This window comes from Salmo salar, chromosome 17, assembly GCF_965601325.2.
Source record: "Salmo salar chromosome 17, fSalSal1, whole genome shotgun sequence".
NCBI lineage: Eukaryota > Metazoa > Chordata > Actinopteri > Salmoniformes > Salmonidae > Salmo > Salmo salar.
Window position 1 is genome coordinate 51,477,118 of NC_138307.1, and position 26,629 is coordinate 51,503,746.

General features: G+C 45.0%; 4 protein-coding genes across 4 annotated transcripts; all 4 read right to left on the reverse strand.

Annotated features, from left to right (window-relative positions):
- Positions 1-639: 639 nt before the first annotated feature.
- On the reverse strand, positions 640-6,061 carry LOC106576097 (HMG box-containing protein 1). Its single transcript, XM_014152987.3, has 11 exons — positions 5,929-6,061; positions 4,780-4,887; positions 4,293-4,497; positions 3,997-4,132; positions 3,565-3,676; positions 2,452-2,564; positions 2,102-2,258; positions 1,806-1,950; positions 1,365-1,628; positions 1,080-1,221; positions 640-952 (listed from the first exon to the last, which is right to left on the reverse strand). Exons 1-11 carry the CDS (start codon positions 5,984-5,986, stop codon positions 935-937), a joined length of 1,458 nt encoding a protein of 485 aa, XP_014008462.1. The 5' UTR covers positions 5,987-6,061; the 3' UTR covers positions 640-934.
- A 270-nt stretch (positions 6,062-6,331) lies between these two features.
- Positions 6,332-13,039, reverse strand: LOC106576083 (cAMP-dependent protein kinase type II-beta regulatory subunit). The gene is made up of 11 exons (XM_014152968.3): positions 12,442-13,039; positions 11,822-11,857; positions 11,254-11,309; positions 10,886-10,969; positions 10,656-10,762; positions 9,962-10,115; positions 9,521-9,622; positions 8,957-9,031; positions 8,803-8,871; positions 8,295-8,436; positions 6,332-8,126 (listed from the first exon to the last, which is right to left on the reverse strand). Exons 1-11 carry the CDS (start codon positions 12,719-12,721, stop codon positions 7,990-7,992), a joined length of 1,242 nt encoding a protein of 413 aa, XP_014008443.2. The 5' UTR covers positions 12,722-13,039; the 3' UTR covers positions 6,332-7,989.
- Positions 13,040-13,465: 426 nt separating this feature from the next.
- Positions 13,466-17,812, reverse strand: bbs10 (Bardet-Biedl syndrome 10). Its single transcript, XM_014152970.3, has 4 exons — positions 17,647-17,812; positions 17,150-17,381; positions 14,572-15,450; positions 13,466-14,473 (listed from the first exon to the last, which is right to left on the reverse strand). The coding sequence occupies exons 1-4, from the start codon at positions 17,810-17,812 to the stop codon at positions 13,612-13,614; spliced, it is 2,139 nt and encodes a 712-aa protein (XP_014008445.2). The 3' UTR covers positions 13,466-13,611.
- LOC106576084 (phosphatidylinositol 4,5-bisphosphate 3-kinase catalytic subunit gamma isoform) lies at positions 17,768-25,871 on the reverse strand. Its single transcript, XM_014152969.3, has 16 exons — positions 25,671-25,871; positions 24,626-25,019; positions 24,249-24,511; positions 23,707-24,064; positions 23,215-23,510; positions 22,496-23,025; positions 22,046-22,280; positions 21,047-21,256; positions 20,571-20,652; positions 20,371-20,474; positions 20,047-20,193; positions 19,875-19,965; positions 19,612-19,742; positions 19,013-19,124; positions 18,633-18,790; positions 17,768-18,495 (listed from the first exon to the last, which is right to left on the reverse strand). The coding sequence occupies exons 2-16, from the start codon at positions 25,005-25,007 to the stop codon at positions 18,214-18,216; spliced, it is 3,381 nt and encodes a 1,126-aa protein (XP_014008444.1). The 5' UTR covers positions 25,008-25,019; positions 25,671-25,871; the 3' UTR covers positions 17,768-18,213.
- Positions 25,872-26,629: the final 758 nt, after the last annotated feature.

Here is a 26,629-nt window from a genome sequence, read left to right on the forward strand (position 1 = left end):
TGCAAACAATAGTACGCAAGTATAAACACCATGGGACCATGCAGCCGTCATTCCGCTCAGCAAGGAGACACGTTCTGTCTCCTAGAGATTAACGTACTTTGGTGCGAAAAGTGCAAATCAATCCCAGAACAACTGCAAAGGACCTTGTGAAGATACTGGAGGAAACAGGTACAAAATGATCTATATCCACAGTAAAACGAGTCCTATATCGACATAACCTGAAAGTACCTTCAGGCGTTTGGAAAAGGTACCTTCAGGCGTTTGGAAATTGTTCCCAAGGATTAACCAGACTTGTGGAGGTCTGCAGTTTTTCTGAGGTCTTGTCTGATTTCTTTTGATTTTCCCATGATGTCAAGCAAAGAGGCACTGAGTTTGAAGGTAGGCCTTGAAATACATCCACAGGTACACCTCCAATTTACTCAAATGATGTCAATTAGCCTATCAGAAGCTTCTAAAGCCATGACATTACTTTTTGGAATTTTCCAAGCTGTTTAAAGGCACAGTCAACTTATTGTATGTTAACTTCTGACCCACTGGAATTGTGATACAGTGAATGAGAAGCGAAATAATCTGTCTGTAAACAATTACTTGTGTCATGCACAAAGTAGATGTCCTAACCGACTTGCCAAAACTATAGTTTGTTAACAAGAAATTTGTGGAGTGGTTGAAAAACGAGTTTTAATGACTCCAACCTAAGTGTATGTAAACTTCCGACTTCAACTGTATTTGGCTAAGGTGTATGTAAACTTCAGACTTCAACTGTACATCTATATACGTATCTAAAGTGTGTGTGTGTGTGTATGTGCGCGCGCGTGCGTCGTCCGTGTCCTGCCTCCCCCCATACACCCCTCTCCCAAGTTTGTCCTCCCCTCTTTCGCCTCCCTCTCTTTTCTCCTGTCATCTGCCTCATCCCTCTCTCGTGTGTCTGCGTCTCTTAGTTCCCCTGGGAACCCTGTAACGGAGAACAAGATGAAGAGAGAGGAAAGGTTAGGAACAGTTCCAAGGGGCTGATATTAAAATGAACACCATGCAAGAGGCTTCATAGGATATGTGTGTGTGTGTGCGTGTCCTCTCCTCACTGAGTTGGTTCTCTTGCGTTTCCAGCAGTCAGGGTTGAGTCTCTTCTGCTCGTCAGCCAGAGCCTTGGCCTCCATGGTGTACATCCTCCTCTCCTCTCCTCGCATTTTCTTCCACTTCTCTCCCAGGATCACACTGATCGCTCTGAGGGCAGCACACACACACACACACACACACACACACACACACACACACACACACACACACAATAATGTGTTATTTTCACTTGATTTTTTTAGTCCAGGGAATTTTGAGATTTTTTTGCACACACAAATGCGCACACACACCTGTTGTCCTTCCCAGGGTACATCTGGGTGTACTCTAACCTGAACTTCTTTGCGAATAGCATGAATGCATTCATTGGCCGCTTGCACTTCGTTGGCGAAGCCCCGCCGGCTGCTCCCGAGTCCTGCTGGCTCTTAATTGGCTTGTTACGGTGTGTGTCTTGGTCGGGGCTGACGGCGCCCCCGCAGGACTGGGTGGTCCTACGCTGCCGAGCCATGCTGCTCAGAACGTACACTGCCGACGAGTCCAGGGGAGTGAAGTCATAACTGACGTGAAAACCACAGGAACACAAAGAAGAGTCACACACGGAGATCTGAGAGGCTTTAGCTCAGGGGGGCTAACACAGTCTTGAGCCGCGGTTCAAATCCAGTGTGTCACACAGGCGTTGTAAACTACAGAATGGACACTACTACCAATATTGAACTAACGCTGTGAGGTTTTACCTCCTGAACATGTCGAACACCAGGGAGTCGTCAGTGTGGACGGCATCTCTGTGTCCAGGAGGCAGACACACATCACCCACCATCACATCATAGCACGGGATCCCATACTGCACCACAGTCAGACTGGGGTAGAACGACGACCAGCCTGGCGCAGGAACACACACACACACACACACACACACACACACACACACACACACACACACACACACGTTAGAAGAACACACGTTACACCTTATACTTTACAAACGTTACACACACATCACACACATTACACACACACCCAGGCCTCTGACCTTTGTTTCTGACGTAAAACGGGTGGTCCAGCAAACACTCAGCGGACAGAAGCCACTCCCCACAGGCACCTGGGTCAAAGGTCAGCTTGAGGACGGACTGGCCGAACACCCGGCTCTCTGTGTGGGACACCAGCCTCAGGCCCTCACGACCATAGCCCTGAGGACAAGACACAACAGGGTTAGTGATGGTGAACTGTACTCACAAGGGGCTCACAGGGAGATAGGAGATGATAGGAGACCATATTAAAGAATTTCAGTTCATCTGTGTTACTCAGGAACACATCAGTCCACTGAGCTAGGCATTACTGTACCTTCAGGGGATGTGATATTGCCTCTAAATGAGTATGTACCTTCAGGGGGTGGGATATAGCCTCTGTCTCATCGTCTGAGTCTTCGTCCGACACCAGTTCCTCAGCATCCTGCCACTCCACACTAGAACCCTTATGGAACTGCAGACGAGTGCCTGAGGACACAGGAAGAAATGTATAAAAAACAGATTAATGGTCATTGCACAACAAGGTCAGGCGTTCGGGTCCCGGAAGTGATCACATAGATGTATACAGTCAGTGGCAAGTTTATTAGGTACATCTAGTACCAGGTCGGACCCCCCTTTGCCTCCAAAACATCCTGAATTATTCGGGGCATGGATTCTACAAGGTGTCGGAAACGCTCATTGCTCAATTGGTATCAAGGGATCTAACTTGTACCAGGAAAACATTCCTCACACCAGTACACCACCAGCCTGTACTGTTGACACCAGGCAGGATGTGTCCATGGACTCATGCTGCTTATGCTAAATCCTGACTCTGCCATCAGCATGACACAACAGGAACCGGGATTCGTTGAGCCAGGCGATGTCTTTCCACTCCTCAGTTGTCCAGTGTGATCACGTGCCCACTGGAGCCACTTCTTCTTTAATCTGATAGGAATGGAACCCGGTGTGGTCGTCTGCTGCTACAGCCCATCCAGGTCAAGGACTGACGAGTTGTGCGTTCCGAGATGCCGTTCTGCACACCACTGTTGTACTGCACCATTATTTGTCTGTTGCGGCTACCTGTTAGCTTGCACGATTCTTACCATTCTCCTTTGACCTCTCTCATCAACAAGCTGTTTTCGCCATCAGGACTGCTGCTGACGGAATGGTTGTGTTTGTCACACCATTCTTGGTAAAACCTAGACACTGTCGAGCTTGAAAAGCCCAGGAGGGCGGCCGACTCTGGGATACTGGATCTTGCGAGCCTGACACCGACGATCATGTCATGCTCAAAGTCGCTATGCTCACTGGTTTTGCCCATTCTAACGTTCAATAACTGAACAGTAACTGAATGTCTCGATGCCTGTCTGCCTGCTTTATATAGCAAGCCACAGCCACTTGACTTACAGTACTGTCTGTAGGAGCGATCCATTTTCGTGAAAGCGGTGGCGTACCTAATAAACTGGCAGATAAGTGCATATATATGAACCTTTGAGGAAGCAGTGCCAGGCAGTAGGTGGCCAGGAGTGGCTCCATCCCATGTCCTCATCATCAGACACAGAGAAGTGGCAGGACACAGCAGACTCACACTCACTACTGACCTGTCGATATGAGAGAGACCAGAGGGGATTATCACTAACACAGGATCAATTAGTTAGCTAGATAACTTTCACTTATATTCTCAAACAACTACATATTTCCTAATTTATGGGGAAAGACAATTGACTTCAAATTGTATAATTGTGTGTGTGTGTGTGTGTGTGTGTGTGTGTGTGTGTGTGTGTGTGTGTGTGTGTGTGGTGTGTGTGTGTGTGTGTGTGTGTGTGTGTGTGTGTATTCTCAGTAAAAGCAGTGCTGTGCGTTTGCTGCACTGGTCCAGTGTTGCCACCTGGTGGATGTAGTGTAGCATAACAGATCTTACCCTGACTCGCCTGCTGCGCTCCTTGTGTTGGCCTCTAGAGGGCAGGCTGCTGGAGGTCAGGGGAGGCCGGGTGTGGGGAGGCCGGGCGTAGGAATGGAGGTTACTACTGGTGCCAAAGATGTGGATGGGAGTTGACCTGGGGTAGTTAGAAATGGATAGTTATGAAGTATTCAAATGGGAGTGTGTGTGTGTGTGTGTGTGTGTGGTGTGTGTGTGTGTGTGTGTGTGTGTGTGTGTGTGTGTGTGTGTGTGTGTTGTGTGTGTGTGTGTGTGTGTGGTACAGTAACATCCCTTACCTGACGACCTGAGTGGAGCCCTGTAGCAAGGGACTCTGGGGGCCCGTGGCAATGTGAGCTAGCTGTGTGAGCCAGTGTGTGTCCGGGGGCCCGGCCGTGTGAGTGTGTGTGTGTCCGTCACGTTCCTGATGGGACACCCTCGCCCCCACCTGAAACACAATGGGGGCTGTCTGGTCCTCCACCTCCTCCAGCTTCGGGAGGTCATCTAAGGGGAAATTATAGAAATAGAATAACTAGGTTGATCAGAGTTCCTTTAAGGGGTTAAATATGTAAATCGAACAGCTAGAATGAACAGAGATCTAAAAGCATGATGTTTCACAGTAAATCAGGAATGATGTATTTGCATCACTCTGCTAAATGATGTATAAAAGGTGCTTTACAATTTAAAAGTATGGTAATGACTTACCATTATATTTTCCTGCATAAAGCGTAGCCTACATTACACATCTATAATCACATCATAAACATGACATTAGCTTATAATTACCGTATTCCATGTGGCTGTCACTGGTGGGGCATCCGGGGGAGGAGGGCAGGTGTTCTTCACACTGGAGCAGGTCCAATCCCTGGTCTCTACCTGCCTCTGGCCCTGGCCCTGTGATATCCAACATAGTACTACTGCTGCTCAGAGGACTTTTAACTTCCCACACCATGTTATAATGCTTCTTTAGGTCATCTGACTGGACACAAACATACACACACCATTCATTCATTCATTAACGTTTTATTAACAAAGTTATTGAATGTGAACACAATATGTTTGACTAGGGTGACCACATTTAAAATACCCAAATGCGAGACAACAGGATGATTTTACGGGACAGTGTTCCCTGGTGTACAACATTGGAAAGGGGTGAGATGAGGAAGGGAAAGGGTGGGGGCCTGAGGTGACTGTTCTTATGCGGAACCAATTACGCCTTTGCCTTTGGTAAACATTTGTTTTGGAAATTGAGAGCAACTGTCACAAAACAATAAAGATTCGTATAATTGTGTAATCAACGTAGACAGAACTTTTTCATTTCGATTTCTCAACAGCGTCATGTCCTGCAGGCCTTGTTATAAACGTTCAGGACATCGCGCATGCTCATTTGAGCTCATTCATTCAATACCGTGAAAGGACGATAACTCACTGCCATAAGTTTAAAATCACGAAAATATCTCATAAATAGTTATACCCGCCATTGACAGCAAACTTTATTACTGCCGAGTGATTTGGTTTACAACGAAATTCTTACATAGTAATACACGATCCCATTGATTTGGCAAACGCAACCTAATTTGGCCAAGGCTTTGTCAAAATACAGAAGTGTCGAGCTGACAGAATTTGGAGCTTGTGCTATATGCAGAAGTAGAAAAGAGTAAAACATGTCACGCGGAACAAATGTCAATATTTGTATACAGTGAAATGAAAGAATGAAAGATCCTATGCATTCGTCTCTTGCTCAAGCTGGTTAAGAAAACGAAACGCCAACAATGAACATTGTATGCGATCTGACATGTCATTCGAAACTGAAGGAGGCAATGTCAAATTCACCTTTTTCCTCTCCGTCTGTAATATTCTGCTAATTATTTCTTCATTTCAATGCATTAAACATTTTGTCTACTGTATTTCAAATAAACTTTCTTTGCAACTCACCAAAACATTCACCATCAACGAGAAGTGAGAGATAAATATTATTATTTTTCGCAAACATTATTGGTGGCTTCAGACGTCAATCTATGGCCTCTCTCTTGTTAATTGGTTATTCACTGAGTAAATACACCCTCGTATTTGTTTGCGCTGTTCCTTTTGGCTGTAATCCATGTCCCTCATCTCTTAGATGGCTCTAATTGGGCGACTTCAATCAGCTAGCTATTGTAGTCCTTATACTGTATGAGGTTTAGTTACAGTTTTGACTACAATTTCAGGGACTGGCAGACAAAGACAGTCAAAAATAAAGGCACAGACTGTCTTTGATAAATGTTTGTAAACATGCATGCATTTGCTGTTTGCGTTTACATGTGTAATATACACAACAGTAAAACATGCAAATGGTCAATTATTTATACAAAACATAAGTTTATTGCAATGGAAATTCAAATAACAGTTAAGATGCTGAAAATACTCAGGAAATTAGGTGTATTGTAACAACATTACAGGAAAAATGGGAAACTGCAAAGCAAGTGCCGGAGTGGACCCTTAAAAAATATTAAATTAAAACAAATTGAAGTCTGTTTTTAAGTAAAGAACACTGACATTAACACCATGAAACAAGGAATGGCAGATACCTGTTGTTGGCATAGGTAATTATGTGCAGAGGTAGGCAAGATAAATCCTTTCAGTTGACTGATAAAACTGGTTTAGAGATTTACTTGCATTGAAGGTTGAACATCTATCTGACAATGTATTGGCAGGTTCAAATAATGACACTTACGAAATCTCTGGTTCAAAAAAGGCAAATACGGTACTAAGCTATTAAGGAGAGCAGTGCGTGAATTACAAAAACAACAATTTTCTTTTTTAACAGACTGTACCAAAGAAACTATGTACCAAACGTAGGTCTAGCAGCAATATGCAAAATGCTAAGAGAATTTCCCTATCTGATATTTCCCTTATGAAGACACCCTATGATTTACCTGTTGGAAATATTGACCTCAAAAACAGCTCCCCAAAACACCCACTGACACATCAGAAATCACATGGGAAAAGACACTATGTCAAAGAAACATCCTCTGACAACTAATTAACAGCTTATAAGACAATAACTAGTACAAGAATGAAGTAAGCAACACAGTCCATTAATTCATTGGTTCTGTCTAGACCAACTTCACATATGGATTTGTCAGGAAATACTGCCTTTTTAGCTACTGAGCACCAAGTTGTGTCAATGTCCCATTTGATTTAACAAATTGAATACACCTCAGTTTAACAAATGATATGCTACTAATGCTCTTCACCAACTAGATCAGAAATGCTTAACTCAGGACTATAACACTATTACAAACTTCAAGTACAATATGCATTTTTCAATTTAATCAAAAATAAGTTGACAACTGCAAATAAAAGGTACACTGAAATATACCACTACCAGCTCTATGTTGCTTTTTTGTTCTGGAAAAACTGTTGTTTTCATATGACATCATTGTCCAGACTAAAATGTTACTCGAAAAAGTAGCTACTACATCTGGGAGATAAGAAACAACAAGTGTAATCTTATTTCATTATGAATTCACATGCTTGTGGTAACATTTATAGGCGACAACAAAAAATAGCGACGTCTTTTTAAAGTGTTTTTCTGTGAGGGAAGGTTAAATGCTGGACAATAGATGACCCCAATGTTTCATTTTGAATCAAAAGCCGTAACGTACTTAATCTATTAGACAAACCTGATAGAAGTGTGTCTTAATAAGTACCATTTGGATATAAGGCCAGGAATGAATCTGAAGGTCACTATGCTCATGTTTCATACAAAATACTAAAACTATACAAATGGGATTCATCTCATATGAAGTCTGAGTTTGCAGTATGAACAAACCTCTGTCTATCTAAAATGGTCTGATTGCTAATACTGTAATATAAACACAGTTGGTGATGTGTGTTAAAGCAGACTGATAATAAAGAAGATCAGTACCAGGGGTATTTGGCCCCTCAGGAGAGTCTAGGAGTCCCTTGTTATAAAAACATCACGTCTCAGCCGTCTATGCCGAGTGTACTCTATCACGCGGTGTCGTTGTCGTGAATGCCGGTGTTACTTCCGAACAGCGTGGCCAGCTGCTCGTCGTAGTTGACGATGTTCCTCTTCATGATGTCCATGCAGGGGCCCAGCAGACGCTCAAACGCCTGCACGTCCATCACTAAAACGCACAAACACACAAACACAGACAAAAACACAAGGACAACCACATCAGCTGATGCTAAAGTAGCAAGGCTGTTGGATATCATCTAGACTAGAGAGCATGAGTATTGAGATCATTCCTGGAGGGCAGCGCTCCTCCAGCTGATTGCAGTCATTATCTACTTACCTAGACACTTGACGTTTCCTACAGCGTACGCTGAAGCAGCCCGGGGCTTGTTGGTGACCAGAGCCAGCTCTCCAAAGTACTGTCCCCTGGTGCACGTGGCAATCTCCACCTCCTCTTCCACCCCTTCTCCCTCCTTTTTCAACTGGGGGGACAGACAGTCAGACAATACAAGACATATAGTGGTTTCCATAGGACAGACAGTACTATGGACATGCTCTGTACCGGTGCTTTCAGCTCATTTTAACCTGTTAACACTAACTCCAGACATATTAACATGTGCGGGGCGGCAGGTAGCCTAGTGGTTAGAGCGTTGGACTAGTAACCGAAAGGTTGCAAGATCGAATCCCTGAGCTGACAAGGTAAAAATCTGTCATTCTGCCCCTAGGCTGTCATTGAAAATAAGAATTTGTTCTTAACTGACTTGCCTAGTTAAATAAAGGTTCAATAAAAACTAAATAAATGTGCATGAGTACGTATCAACAGTTCCAGAAACATAGAGTGGACTTACCTTGCTCGTATTCATCGTTATTCGTACTTGACCAGATTCTACTATGTAGAAACAGTTAGCTGTGGCCCCCTGGAAGAACAGCAACAGTTAGTTGCACCTCTTTCATTCTACATGGACTTTCTCCAAATACAGGGATAATGAGAGAGAGCACTACCTGAGCTATAATCTGTTCTCCATCAGTGTAGGTCTTGGAGGATAGAACATCCACCACACACATCCTCTCAGAGACCTGTCAGGACAAGAGAGAACAGTTGTGGTAGCTGTTATAATGCTCTACAGATGGTGTACATCATTATGCATTGTATATACCATAGAATGCAAAGTGTTAGAACTGTGCTATTAATGGATTTAGGGCTTGTAACATGCGTTTCACTGTAAGGTCTACACGGGTTGTATTCGTCGCATGTGACAAATACAATTTGATTTGATTATCAAGAGTGTCACTCAGTCAGAATCACTCTCCGAGATGTTCCAGGTTTGCATGGAATCATCCCAAATTAGTAGTTCTGACTTGTTCTTCAGGAGCTGATTATTATTAAATCAAATAATGGTCATTTATTTGACAATCCCTTGAAAATGGCACGCAGTTGTCAATGGTTTTAGCGGAGCTGAAGGTCTCCTTGCCCCCCCCCCCCCCCCCCCCCAGCAAGCAAATCGAACATTCTGCACCTTACTGGGAGGTTTACTGATAACCACCTATAGAGATCACAGTTGTTACCTGTAGGGATGTGAGCAGGGGCAGTGACTCGATGAAAGCCTCGTACATCTTCCTCTTCTTGTGGTTGTTCTTTACTATGATCCTCCTGAACATCAGTCGGTCCTGGGGTACATACAACATCACAGGCCTCAGATCATTTCAACCAAACACCACACTACATGGTTACTCCAGTAACCAAGTTGCTTCAACACTCAAGTCAGTTTTATCATTTTGTTCCCGTAATGGTTAAGATTCTGATTTCAAGTTAGTAGGCTGATGCCTTCAGACAACTAAGGCATGTTGGCATGTTTTGCTTTAGGCATCACTTCTGTAATTCACTCCACAATCTACTGGGGGGCATAGCCTACCATTCAAACAGTATGTAACAGCCTACCTACACATCCTCTCATCCATATCAGCTACAGTGCAATCCACTGGTTCACCCTACAGCCTTCAACCTACCATGCACCAGAGGGCTCCCACAGAGGTGGCAATGATGGTGGCAGCCCTGGGGGTGTTGTACATCAGGGCCAGTTCGCCAAAACTGCCCTGGTTGTCATAGGAACCCACCACACGCTCCACCTTATCTGATTTCATCAGGATGTCAAAGGTCCCTCTGGGAAATAAGGCAACATCATAATGATAAATGCATTAATTTCATAAGTATTTATTATATGGGAAAATCTTATATCGCACCCAACTCTGGCCAATAGTAGTGCATAATACAGGAAATAGATTTCAGACCCATCGGCGCCAGTATTTTTTGTAACCTTTATTTAACTAGGCAAGTCAATGACGGCCTATACCGGCCAAACCCGGACGACGCTGGGCCAATTGTGCGCCGCCCTATGGGACTCCCAATCACGGCCGGTTGTGGCTACTGCCTGGATTCGAACCAGGGTGTCTGTAGTGACGCCTCTAGCACTGAGATGCAGAGCCTTAGACCGCTGCGGCACTCGGGAGCAGCGTCTCAGAGTAGGAGTGCTGATCTAGGATCTGTCCATCTAATTATATTCATTATGATCTAAAATACAAAACTGATCCTAGAACAGCCCTTCTACTCTGAGACGCTTTGTGAATATGGGCCCCGGTCTCAAAAAGTGTTGTATAGACTGTCTAGTCTGTTTACAATGTCTTGATGAATCTGAAGTCCTACCTTTCGATAACATAGAAGTTATCCCCATCGTCATCCTGGTCTATAATGTGTTCGCCAGCCTCCACTGGCATCTCAAACATTGCATCCAGTACCTGGGACATCTGCTCCTGTTAACACAAACAGAGATATTTCAGTGCCACGGCACACAGCAGCATCCTTATAGAATATTTGTTGACTTTTCCTCAATACATTTGTTCAACCTATAGTCTTTCCACCCCACTTCACTTTACCGGGTCTAGGTTTTTGAACAGCAGAATGTCTTTGCAGGCCTCCTGTAGTCTGTGCCTCTGCTCATCGGTTTTAGGATGGGTGATCTTTTAGAGAGCAGAGCAGAGCCATAATTAGCATGTATTATTATAGCTAATGTATCAGGTTCATGTACAGAGTGCATACTGTCATCTAATCTCCTTCCCACCATGTTTCACTCAGCATCTGACTTCTTATGCTGAAATGTTATTTTGTTCCTGATAAATACACAAACGTTCAACCTAAACCAGTTTTGATCAACAATGGTTTGCAGTGGTCCAGCGGCATCACATCATTAGCTAACTTGAGGTTAAAGGTCAACCCCATAGTGATGAAGGTTAAGTGATCTTACCCTGGGCTCTTTGTCCTCCTCCTCCTCATCATCAGGGTTGAATGCTTCAGCACACACTGTAGAGAGGAACAAGAGTCATCACATTACACTTGAGTGCCTCATTCAGATTTCACTCAGGATTCCAAGAGTGCTTCCAACCACACCAAACCCAGGAGGTCACATAACCTGCAGTGTAATCCATTTCACCCAGCATTGTTTACGCCTGTAATGTCTATAGGTGAACATGCTGAACTCTAGACTGCTCCTGATACTTGAGTACTGTGTGCATTGAAAACCCCTCTGGCTAGCAGACAGACGTTTGTGTGATCCTGCTACAGTACTATTAACATATGTGATAGTGATGACAGCAGCAATTGCTGCTCTGACTGGATCAATAGTCCCAGCCACAGAGAGGATATCATTATGCCCATCAAACACACAACTTCAGATTTCATTTCCTTTCACTATCTGTAGAAAACACTGGAAAAGTGGGTACTTTTGTGGATGCAAAATACAAGGGACAACCAAACCAGAGTTCTTTAACTACACTATTATTAGATGACATAGCTAGAATATAAAACCTTCTTACCTGAAGACCTTCTCAAGAATCTGTTGATCACTGGAGCTAATAAAACAAAGTTACATGAAGATGAGATGTATTTTACTATGCTATAACCATGTAACAAGGTTCTGGCTTAACAGATAGAGCATTCTGATCTAAAATCACTGTTGATTGTTTTTAGCTAACGTTAGCAAGCTAACATGGAATGGATCTAGCTAGCTAACGCTACTGATGCTCACACAGGTCAGGATAGCAACTGACACTTTCAGAAAAATCTTTCCACTCCGCACTGGCCAAAGTAAACAATAGGGGTTATTCAAGGTTTTGGGATGGTAGCTAGATAGCCATTTCCCTTCGAGATGTGATTGTGAGTTCAATTGCCTTTTCTTGGCCTGGCATCTGTTACCCAGAAGTACAATTATCGCGAAAGTTGTCACTTCCCTCTGTCCATGAGGGATTCATGGTAAAATGGTCAGTAGATAACGTCAGCTTTCCTGACTACTATAACTATAGTGTAGTAGTAGCAAACCGTTAGTAAGCTTGGCTTTCTCAGTTGCTGCTACCGTAACGTCGTTAGCTAGCTATCAAGGTTAGCAGCAACACACAGGCTGTACTGACTTTTCTAGCAGAACGGTGAGGTTAGCTACCTACGAATTCCTCCTCCTCCTCATCATCTTCTTCATTTTCCGAATCAATTTGCATTGCCTCCTCGGCAAAATTGACCGCCCTTCCACTGCTAACATTACCACCAGGTCGACCGTTAGCCGAATTTCGGGCATTGTCAAAGGCGGATCCTCTCTGATTCTCCTTCAGTTGGATGAAATACTGCAAGGCAAAGTCCAGAAGGTCTCCTGGCTGATTCCTCAACACTTCCACTGTAAAGCTTTGCAACAGCTCGGTCAGTCCGTCTGGGATTTCAATACTCATTTTAATCGGTTTTAAGAGTCAGGCAAATAAAAAATACTACAAATAAAAAAATATATATTCCAGCTCAGGCTTGCAAGGGTTGACAGCTCACTTGAAAAATAATTCCACAGACACAGCCTTTTGTTACAAATGTTGTTGACGTTACACCCATTCTCAATTTCTGTTCATCTGTAGCTAGCTATAGCTCGCTAATTTAGCTACCGCCTTTTGATGAAAGCCGAATGAAAATGGCAGTGGAGACGCTAGCTAGCTAGCTCGCATCATTTTGCTGCTGGCTTCAGGAAACCCACGCATGTGACCCGGGTATCCATGACAACCACCCATCTAGAGATTGCGCACGCAGAATCATAGAAATAGAACAGTGAGCAGATCGGTCACCACTCCATCTCACTAGAGCATCGTTTTACCAGACAGTCCAGAACGTTTAGAAACGATTGGGATTTTACCATTCTCAAAATTCACATCAGTACATTATATACTTCGTCATGCATATTGACAGTATAGCGTAATATTTGATTTTTGGCATAACAATTGTCCTATGTAGGCCTACACTGTGAACCTTCATTTCACAAGGAGATTCCATTTGTAATTGATACATAAATACAGCAACTGACCTCCTTAGAAGTTAATGAATAAGAAAAAGTCTGGGTTGGGCAGTGTTTTCTCTACAGTGGAGCGGGGGAGAAGCGATGAAGGAAATGCTCTGTTCTGTCGCTGTAACAATGTAATATAACCATAGTCCTATTTCATCAAACAGAAATCGGATTTATTAACATACAAATTAATCTGCAAAGACATACTACACAAATAGATTACCTTTTCAAGCAGTGAATACGAAACATTTGGATGAACAATGAAACAAAAACACAAAGGAATTCAAGCATGAGTTCTCAGTCATCATCCTCCTCCTCTTCTCTCTGACAGGTGTGTGAGGTATTAGCGTGTAGTACAGTGTCCACAGACAGTAGACTCCTGAGACACTGTAGAACAGCCAGGACCAGTTGATACTTACAGGACACTGACTCCACACCTGAACTAGAGCCAGAGCTTGACCAAACCGTCACCTCGTTTACCCCTGACCCAGATCCTGACCCAGACATAGACCCTGACCCTGTGTCAGCCTGGACCATATTAGAACCATCCGCTGCCAGAACAGCACTCATTTCCGGCGAGTCCGGAGAGTTACCATGGTTACGTATGCAACTGAGAGTGTGTGCGTGAGCCTCCAGGTAGCGCCGAGGATTGTGGGAGTAGATCTGTCTGGGCACACTCAGTAGGGCCTCTGCTAGCATCTCCGAGACGGCAGGGTTGTCCAAGTGTGACAGAGTGTGTGTGTCTGTGTTTGACGAAGTGTGCGTGTCTGTGTGTGACGGAGCGTGCGTGTCTGTGTGTGACGGAGTGTTTGCGTGTCTGTGTGTGACAGAGTGTGTGTGTCTGTGTGTGACAGAGTGTATGTGTCTGTGTGTGACAGAGTGTGTGTGTCTGTGTTTGCGCTGTAGGAGGGTGTGGTGTAACAGGAACTCAAAAGTCCCGCCCACGGAAATGGCACAATAAGGCTCCATCACGTCTGTGCGTGCAGTTCTCTCTGTAGCTCTAGTCCTGTGTTTGGGCCCCCAGGAGGTATGCAGCATGAGTAGAGCATCTCGTACAGCACATACACTCTGTTCCGTCTGGCCCTCTGTCAGTCCACACACAACCAGACTGTGGGGTCTGCCCCTGTCCTCTGCCTTAGGAAACCCCACATTGACGAACCTGGGAGAGAGAGAAAACCACATAATTAGAATAGTGTATGTGTGTGTGTGTGTGTGTGTGTGTGTGTGAGAGTGTGTGTAACTATCCTGTTACCATACCTGTGAGCTCCCAGCACCAGCGGCCGGCAGAAGGTAACCGTAGCAACGTGTTCCTGTCCAATCACAGCCCAGTCTGAGACAGGCTGGGCTCCACTGAGCACAGAGAACAAGGTGAGGTCCTCTTCACACACACACTCTAACACACACACCCCGTACCTCCCCACTGCAGCCAGGACGGCCTCTGACTGTCTGACTGATGAGAGGAGCAGAGACACTCCTAGATGCTGTAGAATGACACACACACTGTCTAACCTCCGCCCTAATCTCACACACACACTTTCTATCCCTCTATTAGCCCCACCCAGCTCCAGCACAGTTCCACCAATCAGCAGGCTGGGTTCCAGGGGTTCCGTCACCGCTAGGGCCCTGATTGGTCCATGGTCGCGGAGAGGGAGGGGTGTAGAGAAATCTGCATGTATGACCTGGCCCTCCAGCAGACGGGAACAGCCAATAGGGAAGCCTGATACTGCTGTGTGAAGAGCAGGGAAGTGTTCGTTAATGAAGTCGCCATGGCAGCTCCAATGCGAGAGCAGCTCACAGGTCAGTTGGCTGATGATTTCAGCATGAGTAGGGCTGAGCCGGGTGTGAAGGAAAGCACTGAGTAGGCGACACAGAGTGTGTGTGTCTGTTTGTCCTGGGTTGTGTGGGTCTGAAAGGGAGGAGCCATGTGGAGCCACTCCAACAGTGATGACATCACTGAGCTCGTCCAATCCGAAGGCCAGCAGAGCTTCAGCCAAACGCTTGGCGCCTGCGCCTTCCTGGCGGGCTTTTCGGGTGTGTTTCTGTATCTCCCGTAGCAATGAGGCGAGCAGCAGGACGAAGGTCTTGGAGCCATCTCCTGTCACCGAGCTGTGTCTCCTCACACACTCCACCACCATCCTACACACACACACACACACACACACACACACACACACACACACACACACACACACACACACACACACACACACACACACACACACACACACACACACACACACACACACACACACACACACACACATTGAGATTTCACAAAGTACTGTAAGCGTGAACGTGTGTGTGTGTGTATATATGTATGTACACTACCGTTCAAAAGTTTGGGGTCACTTAGAAATCACCTTGTTTTTGAAAAAATAAGCCATTTTTTTGTCCATTAAAATAACATCAAATTGATCAGAAATACAGTGTAGACAGTCAGAGTATGTGAGCGGAGCTGGAGCGGAGCTGGAGCGTGCCCTATTTAACTGGTGTGGATCAAGATTCCCAAAGGCTGGTGCATCGGTCTTCTCGCCCGCTCCAATAGCGCTCCATTATACAATCACTTCACGAGCTCAGGGCATGCCTGGCCCAGCATGCATTTGTAGTCTACTTGTGTGCTGCTATAGCTCCTTACTTTAGCTACTGTCATGGTTTGCTAAATATTTTCATAAACAGACTGATAAAACACACCGGTGCAAAATCAAGGTGTCTTACAAAGATGAGGACCAAGAGCAAGAGAGGGAGTGTGGTGATGTAGTGTCCACAACTAAATAATAATTGCGGAATCTGAAAAGGCACATATCCCGAATACATGATGGTGTACTTACTACGTGCTAAAAGAAAGGAACGAGGTGAGTAGCTAATTAAGTTTCATTGTAGCAAAGTATATACACATAACAAATCAGATCTCTGAAAATGTTCCTTCATTTTTGTTAGAGTATCTATACAATAGGCCATAATTGATTTTCATATTCCAACTTTCAAGGCGCTTTCTGTTTTTGATTGGGTTGTTTGACTAAAAACCTTTAGGCCTACCTATAGAAGAAGAAAATAACAACTCTGTATCCCTGCCCAGCCTGCCAAGAGTAGCCAAAAGGGTTGTTTAGCATCCCCAGTGGCTCTGCAAGCTCAGAGAGGATATTCTCCACTGCTGGCACCATCACATGAGCATGAAGCCACAGACTCCGGCCAAACTGGTGTTTCTAAAAATGAATTCCTAGGAACTCTAGACTGAGCCTAATAAGGACTTTTTCATTTAAGTCACAGCTTATATGCACAATTTATAGACTATAATGATTTAATACAACAAACCTTTGTTAAAATGCTGAGCGCTTAATGTCCCTGACTCCCTACCAGCCTAGTGTGTTCACAATATATTTATTTGTAGGTTATAGCCTTGAAATAATTTTAATACAGCGTAAATAATCAATTTTCATTCCTACTTAGTCTCCCTGTCTGGCTCCTGACCTATTTAGAGTGTTTATATGCTGTTTAATATGACATGTAGCCTATTTGAAATTATGAGTGCTTCTTACATTCACCTTTTCATGTTTATTAAAGGACTTTTTAATCAAATCATATGGTTTGGTTTCAATGCTTCAAAACAAAATAGTAGACCAGGTAGTCAAAAAATATGTAGGTGTTCGTTAAATTGTCATTTTAATAAATGGAGCGAATTTGGAGTTGCAGTTTTTTTCCTGTGAGCTGTGAGTGGGTTTTAGTGGGCGGTTTGAATGGACGTGGAGCGCTGGAGCTGTGGGCCGGCATCTCTCCATGAGCAATGAGCGAGATTTCCAACCGCTTAACTCCACTCACATACTCTAACTTGTGTTACCTGGCCAGCGGGTGTTCCACCCGCAGGGCTGTGAGGATGCGTGTTCCGTGGCGGGTCAGCAGAGTTTGCCCCGTGTCCCGTGTGAACAGCACCTGTCCTCCATCAGGACCAAAGCTCCTCCGGATCACTGCCTCCAGGACACTCACTGTCTGCAGTACGGAGTCCAGCTGCAGACACTGAGGCTGCAACCGCATCCCCATCCCCCAAGACCTGAGAGATGGAGAGAGGCTACCTGTCCAGGACACACAGACACAATTGGGTTAGCTGGGATTCACTGGCTTCAATGTCAATCATTGGATTACACTGGGCTCGGGCGACATGGGGTGGCGCTGCACACATTACACATGAATTGAAGTAGCTAGCTAGCCTACTCCGATACTGCGCGCCTGATCCCCAACCTCTTTTATCTTGATGAGTGAAAGGTCACTTTATGGTAAAACTATACTGACTACATCCACGATAAAACACCGAAATTCTGATTGTTTACGTGAACTCACCTTGCTGTGGAAAAACTTCCTTTGGTTTCCTAGATACCTCTTCCTCTGATGGGGTTGGTAAATCACTCCGTTTACAATCTGCATGTCGCCCTCTAGCGACGGGAGGTAATATATAACTATATTTCTCTACGATCAGGTTTATTATGGTATTGCCACCATCAGTCATGCAAGTCTGATGTTATATTAACAGATGATACAATCGGCTTCAGTGCATTAGGAAGCGAACAGGAGTCAATATTTATGTATAACTCATAAACATATTGTAAGATCAGGTTTTGATCTTGAAAGTGCAAAAATAAGACTGGTACTGTATACAGTCCATGGTACAGTCAATGAGTAATGTATTGGAACAACTGGTTACATCATTGAGAAGGGTTGACAAACCTTTAGATCCAGACTTTGGTCTCTGACTATATCTCACTCTCTCCTTATTTGGGAGTCTAATCAACATAGTAATTGTACCTAAAGTGGTTTACAGTTTATCACATATGTGGCCCTTGTGGGATTCGAACCCATCACACTGGTGTTGCCAGCCCACTAAGCCATTGGCACCACAAGGGGAGCCCCCTAAGACGAGCGTTTATCCCCCCCCTGCTTGATGCCCAGCACCAGGTGCAGGAACCAGTTGAACTGCACGGTCCAGCCCTTGTCCCTGCAGATCTCTATCTGGTCCAGCAGGTGGCGCTGTGCCTCCTCCTCCGGCCGGCCCACAGTCAGCGCTTCGCGGATGTACTCGATGTCTTCTTTGCTGGTGAGCTGAGGCATGCCCGTCATCAGCATCATGGAGAACAGGATGACGAGGAGGTTGGTGTGATGCCTCAGAGCCAGGTAGGCCCGCACACACACATCCTGGGAGAGAGGGGGTAGGTATGTGTTAGTACTCTAGATGAGATAAATACTCTAGTTAAGTGTGTGTGTGTGTGTGTGTGTGTGTGTGTGTGTGTGTGTGTATTTTTACTAGTTAGACAACAAGTTAGTTTGAGTACCTGGAACTTCTGGAAGTGTGGGCTGCTCTTCTTCCCTGATGTGCCCATGACATAGAGGAAGTCAGGGGTGAGGACGAAGGGAACCCTCTCCTTACTGATACCCAGGAAACTCTTATAGTTCCCCAGTATGTGGCCAAAGTCTATGTGGAACAGGTTACCTGAGGGCAGACACATCAATGGGGAAAAAAGCATGTTATAGATCAACCATCCAATACATCAGAAACAAATTACTACATTCAGATGAACAGATAATCACTTTCTATAGGTTCACCCACATATATAGAATATTGTGGAATGTATTCCTAATGTTTTGGCAGCCACTTAAAGCCAAGTACTGTATCATGTTTGTGCTATAGGGAGATGAGGATGAGCTCTGGTACCAGATTCAGTGATCATGATGTTGTCGTTGTGTCTGTCTCCTACCCCCAGCACGTAGGTGGCCACACAGTACCCTCCACAGGAGAACACAAACCTCTCCACTGCCTGCTGGAACTACAGGGAGAGAGAGAGACACACACACACACACACAAAGAGAGAGAGAGACAAGGAGAGACAGAGAAAGACAGCAAAAGAGAGGGAGAAGGGAAGTGATAGAGACAGAGTGGAGGAAATGAAGAGCATTTGTGAGCTACAATTTCATACAACCAGCTCTGCTCGATTATTTCCACAGACAACATTGGAGCAAACACAGGTACTCAAACCGTGTTTCATCTTTCTCTATTTATCTGCTAGTGTTGTGGTAGCTTCTGTGGTATACCTTCACCCTAAAGCTATGGAGACTGCTGCATTGGGATATTTCTAAACGGCCAATGTGGAGGTGCTTCAGCCTACACAGTCTGAGTATACATGAATAGTGCTGCAGACAAAGCCCTGGGTAACAGGAAATGTAGCAGGTGTGTTTCCTTCCCCCTTTGCGGCGCAGTTATATCCTCTACAGCGGAGATGCTGCAGCACCGTGGGAGTAAATCTAGCGAGCTACCTTTTCCTCGCTCACACACTTGTCCCGCAGCCATTGGTTGAGGATCTCGTCCTTGAACGCTCCTGTGCTTCCCACAACGCTCTGCTGGATGTTGGCAATAGTGGTGGCATCCTTCACTATCTCAATCATCCCTAGAGAGAGAGCAAGAGAGATGCTTATTTAATTAGAAATGGCACATATATATATATATATAATTATGTACAGTATATGTTGTAATATATTATTATTAATGCGTCATGACAGTGTAAAGTCAGTTGACATACCTATTTTATTCCCAGTAGAGATACAGCCGTAGGGCAGTAAGGACAAGTCCAAAGACTCTTCCTCCCATATGGACTCCATGATCAGCAGAATCTAAAAAGAGGAGCACTTACTTGTCATGGAACATTTGGTGGACAGTTTTGCCTAACCCATTGAGAAAGCAAGCCCGCACACCTGTAGAATGAGCATGTCCTGCCTGAGGTCATCCCCGTCCTTAAATATGACCCCGATGGTGTCACTGGACAGGGTGGTGGGGTCAGCCCTCTTAAACTGCAGCCACAGCGGTCTCTTCTTAGAGGCCATCACCTTACACTGCTCTATCTGAAGAGAGGGACCCATGTTTAAAGTGAAACACAGGAGAGAATGGAGGAGTATGAATACAATTAGTGGAGGATACAGGAAATGATGGTGAAGAAAGGGATGGAGACAAGCGAGAAGAGACTTGCAGGAAAATAAGAGGGGGGTAGAATAGAGATGGATAGGTATTTTTCCACTCACCACCAGAGCACCAGCCCGTAGACCCGGGTCATAGGGCACTCTGAAGCTCTCTGGCAGCCCAGACGTCTGCAGATTCTCCAGCTTCTGACGCAGCTGGAACACAACTGAACATAACACCGGGACTCACTACATATTCATTTATATAGGAATTTATCTCCACCTCTTATACGAGGTACGTTGACTTGAGGCGACAGGCTCACCTTGTGCAGAAACATCATATTTCTCAGCAGACATGGCCTTTATCTCCCTGGTGACTTTCTGCAGGGCTTCTGTTATCTCCACCTGTTGATGATAACGAATCGGATTATTCTTTATTCAGGTCCTCGTTATCTGACACTGACCTAGTCTTTTTAAAATCAGTCTTTTATATCCTTGAATTATTTGTATACGGTATATTTTATTGTGAGGAGTGTTGAGATGTTTTAATAAAGTTGTGTTTGAAGGTAAAGCTCTGAAGAAAGATGTGGGGAAGATCCACCTGACGTGCCGGCCTCAGCCCTCCGAGGAGTCCACACAGTACCAGAGGTACCTCAACTACCTGACTGGCTACGACGTCAAAGCCTTACAGTCACATTATACGGAGGAGGAACTCTCCTCACCCACTCCTACTGTGTCCGATCACACATCACACCGTACTCTTGTTTACGGCTGGGGTCAAGGCTATACGATCACCCACCTGGCATCTGAAGTCCTGCAGCATGTCCTCTCCACAGCCTCGGAGGTAGGCTTCCAGCAGCACAGCGTACCTCTGCTGGTAGTGCATGGACTGGGTGATCTCACTCCTCAGGAACCAGAAAAGGAAATGACCTATCCTCTTACTCCTGAGAGCTCTCTTCAGCAGGAACCTAGCCAGGGCACTGTCATGGTACGGCTCAAACTTCACAGCCTGAAAAACACAGAGGAGCACACATATGCATTTTTCTCAACATAAACACATCATAAATGCAAGCAAAATGTTTCACTAAACTGTAATGCAACACATTATAAAGTATCTTCCAGTTTGGGGATTTGTTCATACTCACACTGTTTTGCATGTTTAACCAAGGCCTCATTGTTGACAGTAGAGACAGTTATTTGACTCTACAGTGACGAATGGCACATGCAAAACTGCCCACAGGTGCTCCCTTCTGGGAAAATACTAGGCAGTGTTGTCTGTAAAGGTTGTTATTGTGTTTTTTCCTGGTCAATGTATTAAACAACTACTTGTTTTTATGTGTGCTTCTACACTCAGAGACAGGTAGACCAAACACCTATGACTAGGGCGGTTTAGTCATTCTCTTCATGAATCTTGTCCTGGAGGCAGCTCTGCAGAGTGGTCACTAGCTAGCACAGCCACAAAGTCATAAAATCAGATTTTAAACCTAACCTTAACCAAACTGCTAACCATAATGTGTAAACCTAACCTTAAATTTAGACCAAAAAAGCAAATGTTTGCTTTAATGAATTTTTACAATATAGCTAATTTTGACTTTTCAGCGGGCCTATCTAAAGTGAAATCGCTCTGTTCTGCCTCCGGGACAAGAGTCATGACAATAAATGCCAACTTGCATGACTAGGGCTGGGTAACGAAACCCAGTTCCTCTATGGCACAGACCGAATCTTGACAGAACCAAGACTGAAACACATCAGACATTTCTCAGACAAATTTTGGTTCCAAGAAGTCCGACTAACTCACCTGGACCAGCTGCAGCAGGTATCTCAGAACGTCGTCGTCCCCCAGGGTCTCCAGCTTGCGTACGGCCATAGAGCGGACGTGAGCGTCAGAGTAGTGGCAGTCTAACAGCTGCATGGCCAGGCCCACATCCAGCACACTACGGTCCCACACAGAGCTCCTCTCCAACAGCCTATGGGTGGCTAGGACAGCCTCCTGTCTACCCCACAGCACAGAGCCCAGCAGCTTGGGGTATGCCCTGGGAGGAGACAGTAGCGAGATTTACAACATTTCAATAAAACTCCTAAAAATTGCACTGAATCATATTCACAGAAAGATCTCTGTGATACTCTTACAGGAAACATATTAAGAACGATGGAATTGCGATGAAACAAGTGCTTCTGTGTTATAAACTCAGATTACTCAAACTTATTCAGTAATATAGTATTAGATGACCATGCCTTTCAGTCTTACCTGGGGTGACGCATACACTCCTGTCTGAAGTGCCACAGCAGCTCTTTGTCTTCTTGGCTGAGAGGGTGCAGTGGATCTGTCTCAACAATTGCCTCGAATTGCTTCCTCAGGTGGTTAGGCATCTCCCTTTGCCCCCTCTCCCCTCCCTCGGCCTCCCGACCCTCCCCCCCAGCCACCTTGCCCTCCCTGCTCTTGGGCAGGGCCACTGGGTAGCAGTACTTGTCCAGCAGGATGGCTATGGCCATGGAGGAGGCCTTGTCTGGGTTGGTGGCTGAGGTCAGCTTGTCTGCATTGACGCTGCTGTTGTCCTCAGTCTTCTCAGGCATCTTCCACATGTGGAGGATGAACTCTCCCTGGCGCAGCAGCGAGCGGTGGTCCACCAGCAGCAGGTTGACGTAGTACAGCAGACGACTCTTAGTCTTACTACCATCATGGCTGCCGCTGCTACCGCCACCTGGGGATCCTCCATTGTCCTGGTAGGAGGAGGAGGTGCCCTTAGAGATCTGGGTCTGGGCCTTCCCACAGGACACCTGGGTAGAGGAGAAAAGAGAACAGAGTTAAATTGTAATGAATTGAATTAAGTTGTGATTCATTTTATATTCTCCAAATAATAGACTGGTATTCTACAAAAAAATCCCACAACAAAGATGTTGGCTAAAGTAAATATAGATACGGCTGCCAGACTAAACCAATAAACCTTATACAGTTTACCAGTTTACCTGTAGGCTGAGGCGAGCCCCCTTGGGCAGGTCTCTGATGCGTATATTGAACTCCAGCCAGGTGTTCCACAGCACCTCCTCAGTGAAAGCCTTGGAGGAGGTTCTGTCCTGAGCCAGGAGCTGCTGGCCATGGAAGATACTGGCCTCCACATACACAATCAGCTCTGGGTTCCTCGGCAAAGCCGGGATGTCTATGCCCAGGACTTTAACCCTGAACTTCCTGTGACAGTCCCACAGAGAGATGGTGAAGACCCGCTCGTGGTCTTTCTCGTCGATGGTCAGCTGCTCATGAGTGCCTGTTGGAACAGAGGAATATGAATCATCTTAATCATCAAAGAAATACTTCCCACAGTAAAATCATGTGCTATAATATTGTTTATTGTGGCACAACTCTATGGGCTAGGGGAGTTTGTTTACTTGAAAAGCACATATTGTAATCTATTGGTGAAATATTCTGATAAGATTACTAGGGGAATGTTGATGCTAGCTTACCTGCCACTCCAGTACAGTCATCCACCTGTGCCCAGTCCTCTCTCTGGACTAGGTCTTGACCCGGATTAGGAGCCGACTCCAGAACCAGATGGATCTCCTCCCCGTTCTTCAGACACTGTCGGACCCAGTGGAAGTCCCTGACCGGGTGGTTCCCATAGATATACTCTTCCCTGCCACACACCCTCAGGACGTAGTCTCCCTCACACACATCCTCAGGAACTCCCAGCAGAGCCCTCTTATTGGAGATCTTCGTAAAGAAGGTCTGGAGCACCTGGACGGGTGTGTCGTCGATGGACACCTTGATGGTCTGGCTGGCCTTGTTCCTGTGAATGACCAGCAGGATGTGGCTGTTGGTCACCTAGAATCAAATATTATTCAATCTTTAATGATCCATGATACAGAGACAACGGAAATTGGCAATTTTTTGCTGTCCCAGTACCCAGCTACATCACCCAACACAGAACAGGCTGGGAGCAGGCAAGAAGCAGAGGGTCGCCCCGCAGAGCTGCACCCCTGGAGCAGCCAGGTTAGGGGTTAGATACCTTGGTGAGCAGGTACTCCGGGAGGTGCTTGGATGTGATCCAAGGGTCCATTGAGTATAGTTTGGGGTCCCGGTCGGACAGCTCGTTCTTGCGGGGTGTGAGGAGCTTCCTCCGGGTGAACTCCAGCTCGTCATCGTGCACGTTGCTGACGTCGGTGACGTCGTAGCCAATCAGGTAGTTGAGGTACCTCTGGTACTGTGTGGACTCCTCGGAGGGCTGAGGCCGGCACGTCAGGTGGATCTTCCCCACATCTTTCTTCAGAGCTTTAGATTCAAACACAACTTTATTAAAACATCTCAACACTCCTCACAATAAAATATACCGTATACAAATAATTCAAGGATATAAAAGACCGATTTAAGACTTAAAGCTTCTACCTTTCCAGTAGCGGATGCAGTCCAGGGTCTGAAACACCTGGTGCTTATCGTAGATCTCACACCAGTTGCCCTTCTTCTGGTAGAGCAGGATGCAGTGGTCAGGGGAGTACTTCTGATAGAACTCAGGGCACAGGTTGGTGGCTACTACCCTCAGCCACACTTGGGCTTTCACCTGCTCCACCGTCCAGTTCCCAGCCACCTCCAGGAGCAAGGTGTCCGGGCTGCGGCTACTCTTAGTGGTGGTGGGGAGGACGAACTCGATGGCTATCTGGTCCATGGCCACAGAGAAGGTGGAGGTGAAGGCTTTCATCTTTCTTCTCCTCCGGATCTGTTCTCTAAGGACTACAGGTTGAGGTTCTTCATCGCTCACTTGCTGTTCCATAACACGAGTTATCTATTATCAATGAAGAATAAAATACATCAGTTTAGATTAGAATAGATGGATGCATAAGGGATGTTAAATGTAGCATGTATAATTATCTCATGTTTGTAAACACAGCCTATAATAAGATACTCTATCATGATATGTTATGCTCATAATAATTCTATTTTTTTATGATGGTGTATATAAATCTTATTCAACTTCTTTCAGATGAACTTCTCTGCATAGGAAGTTGCAAAGCAGGAAGCAAGGAGAAGCACTGACAGCAGTAACAACGTATCAACCCCATACAGTCATTGCTATCAACTCATCAAAAGAACAGAAATGTTGCACTAAAATTGAGTAACCAGAATTTGGCAACATTGTAAATTACACCTTAGTCATTTCAGAACATTTTTCCAAAAACGATTCAATCACAACTTGAAATGAAATTGACAAGTCTCCTACACCTGCCCACAAAAACAAACCTACAGCATATAATAAAATCATACATTATTAAAAAAATTCAACAATTATTGGTGAAACTTCAATATAGAGATAGTTTCCCATGAGCAAATCCAGAGCCGTTAGATTTCAAAAACAGAAAGTAACGGTAATTTATTGCCGATTACATGCGCCAGGGAAAGTATGAAAGCCAGAGAAAACCATATGGAGAAAACTTACCGCTCAGTAGACCTAAACACACTAACGCCAGCAGAAATATGACACGGTTTGTCACTAGGCATTTGTAAATAATTGTACAATGGTCCCAGTTTCTCCGTAGTTCATGTTGAGTCCGAAGAAGTGGTACTAAAACTTTCTGTCGGCTATTCCACTCACCCCTCCTTGTTATGTATGAAGCCGAGTCCGATGCAAGCCTACATGTTGTGCTCTTATTGGTCGCTCAGAGTCGCCATAACTGTAGTTTTGAGGGAACTGGACTACAGAAACCCACAGCCAAATAATGCCGTTATGATTATGCAATTTCATTGCATAATCATAAATATAACATATTTTTTTGGCTGTTATAAACTGGGATAAGTATGTTATTGTTTCCATGCCAAGACTGGTGCATTTATATTCATATTCCATTGTCATGTTCACTAAAAACGTTTTCTCCTGAAAAGAAAAAGAAAAAGGAAGCATTTGTCATTCTCCGGCATGGTATTATTTCATACTATTATATCAAACTAGCAAAGATTCTAAGCTAAACAGTTTTTGCATGATGAGTGTTCTTATTGAATCCCATCAGTTACAACCAATATATAAATAATAATAATAAATAATTTAAAAAAAATATAGGCCCTACACCCAAACAAGGGCACTGCGTTCATCCACCTCTGGCCTGCTGGCCCCCCTACCTCTGAGGAAGCACAGTTCCCGCTCAGCCCAGTCAAAACAGTTCGCTGCTCTGGCACCCCAATGGTGGAACAAGCTCCCTCACGACGCCAGGACAGCGGAGTCAATCACCACCTTCCGGAGACACCTGAAACCCCACCTCTTTAAGGAATACCTGGGATAGGATAAAGTTATCCTTCTAACCCCCCCCCCCCCCCCCCCCCCCTTAAAAGATTTAGATGCACTATTGTAAAGTGGTTGTTCCACTGGATATCATAAGGTGAATGCACCAATTTGTAAGTCGC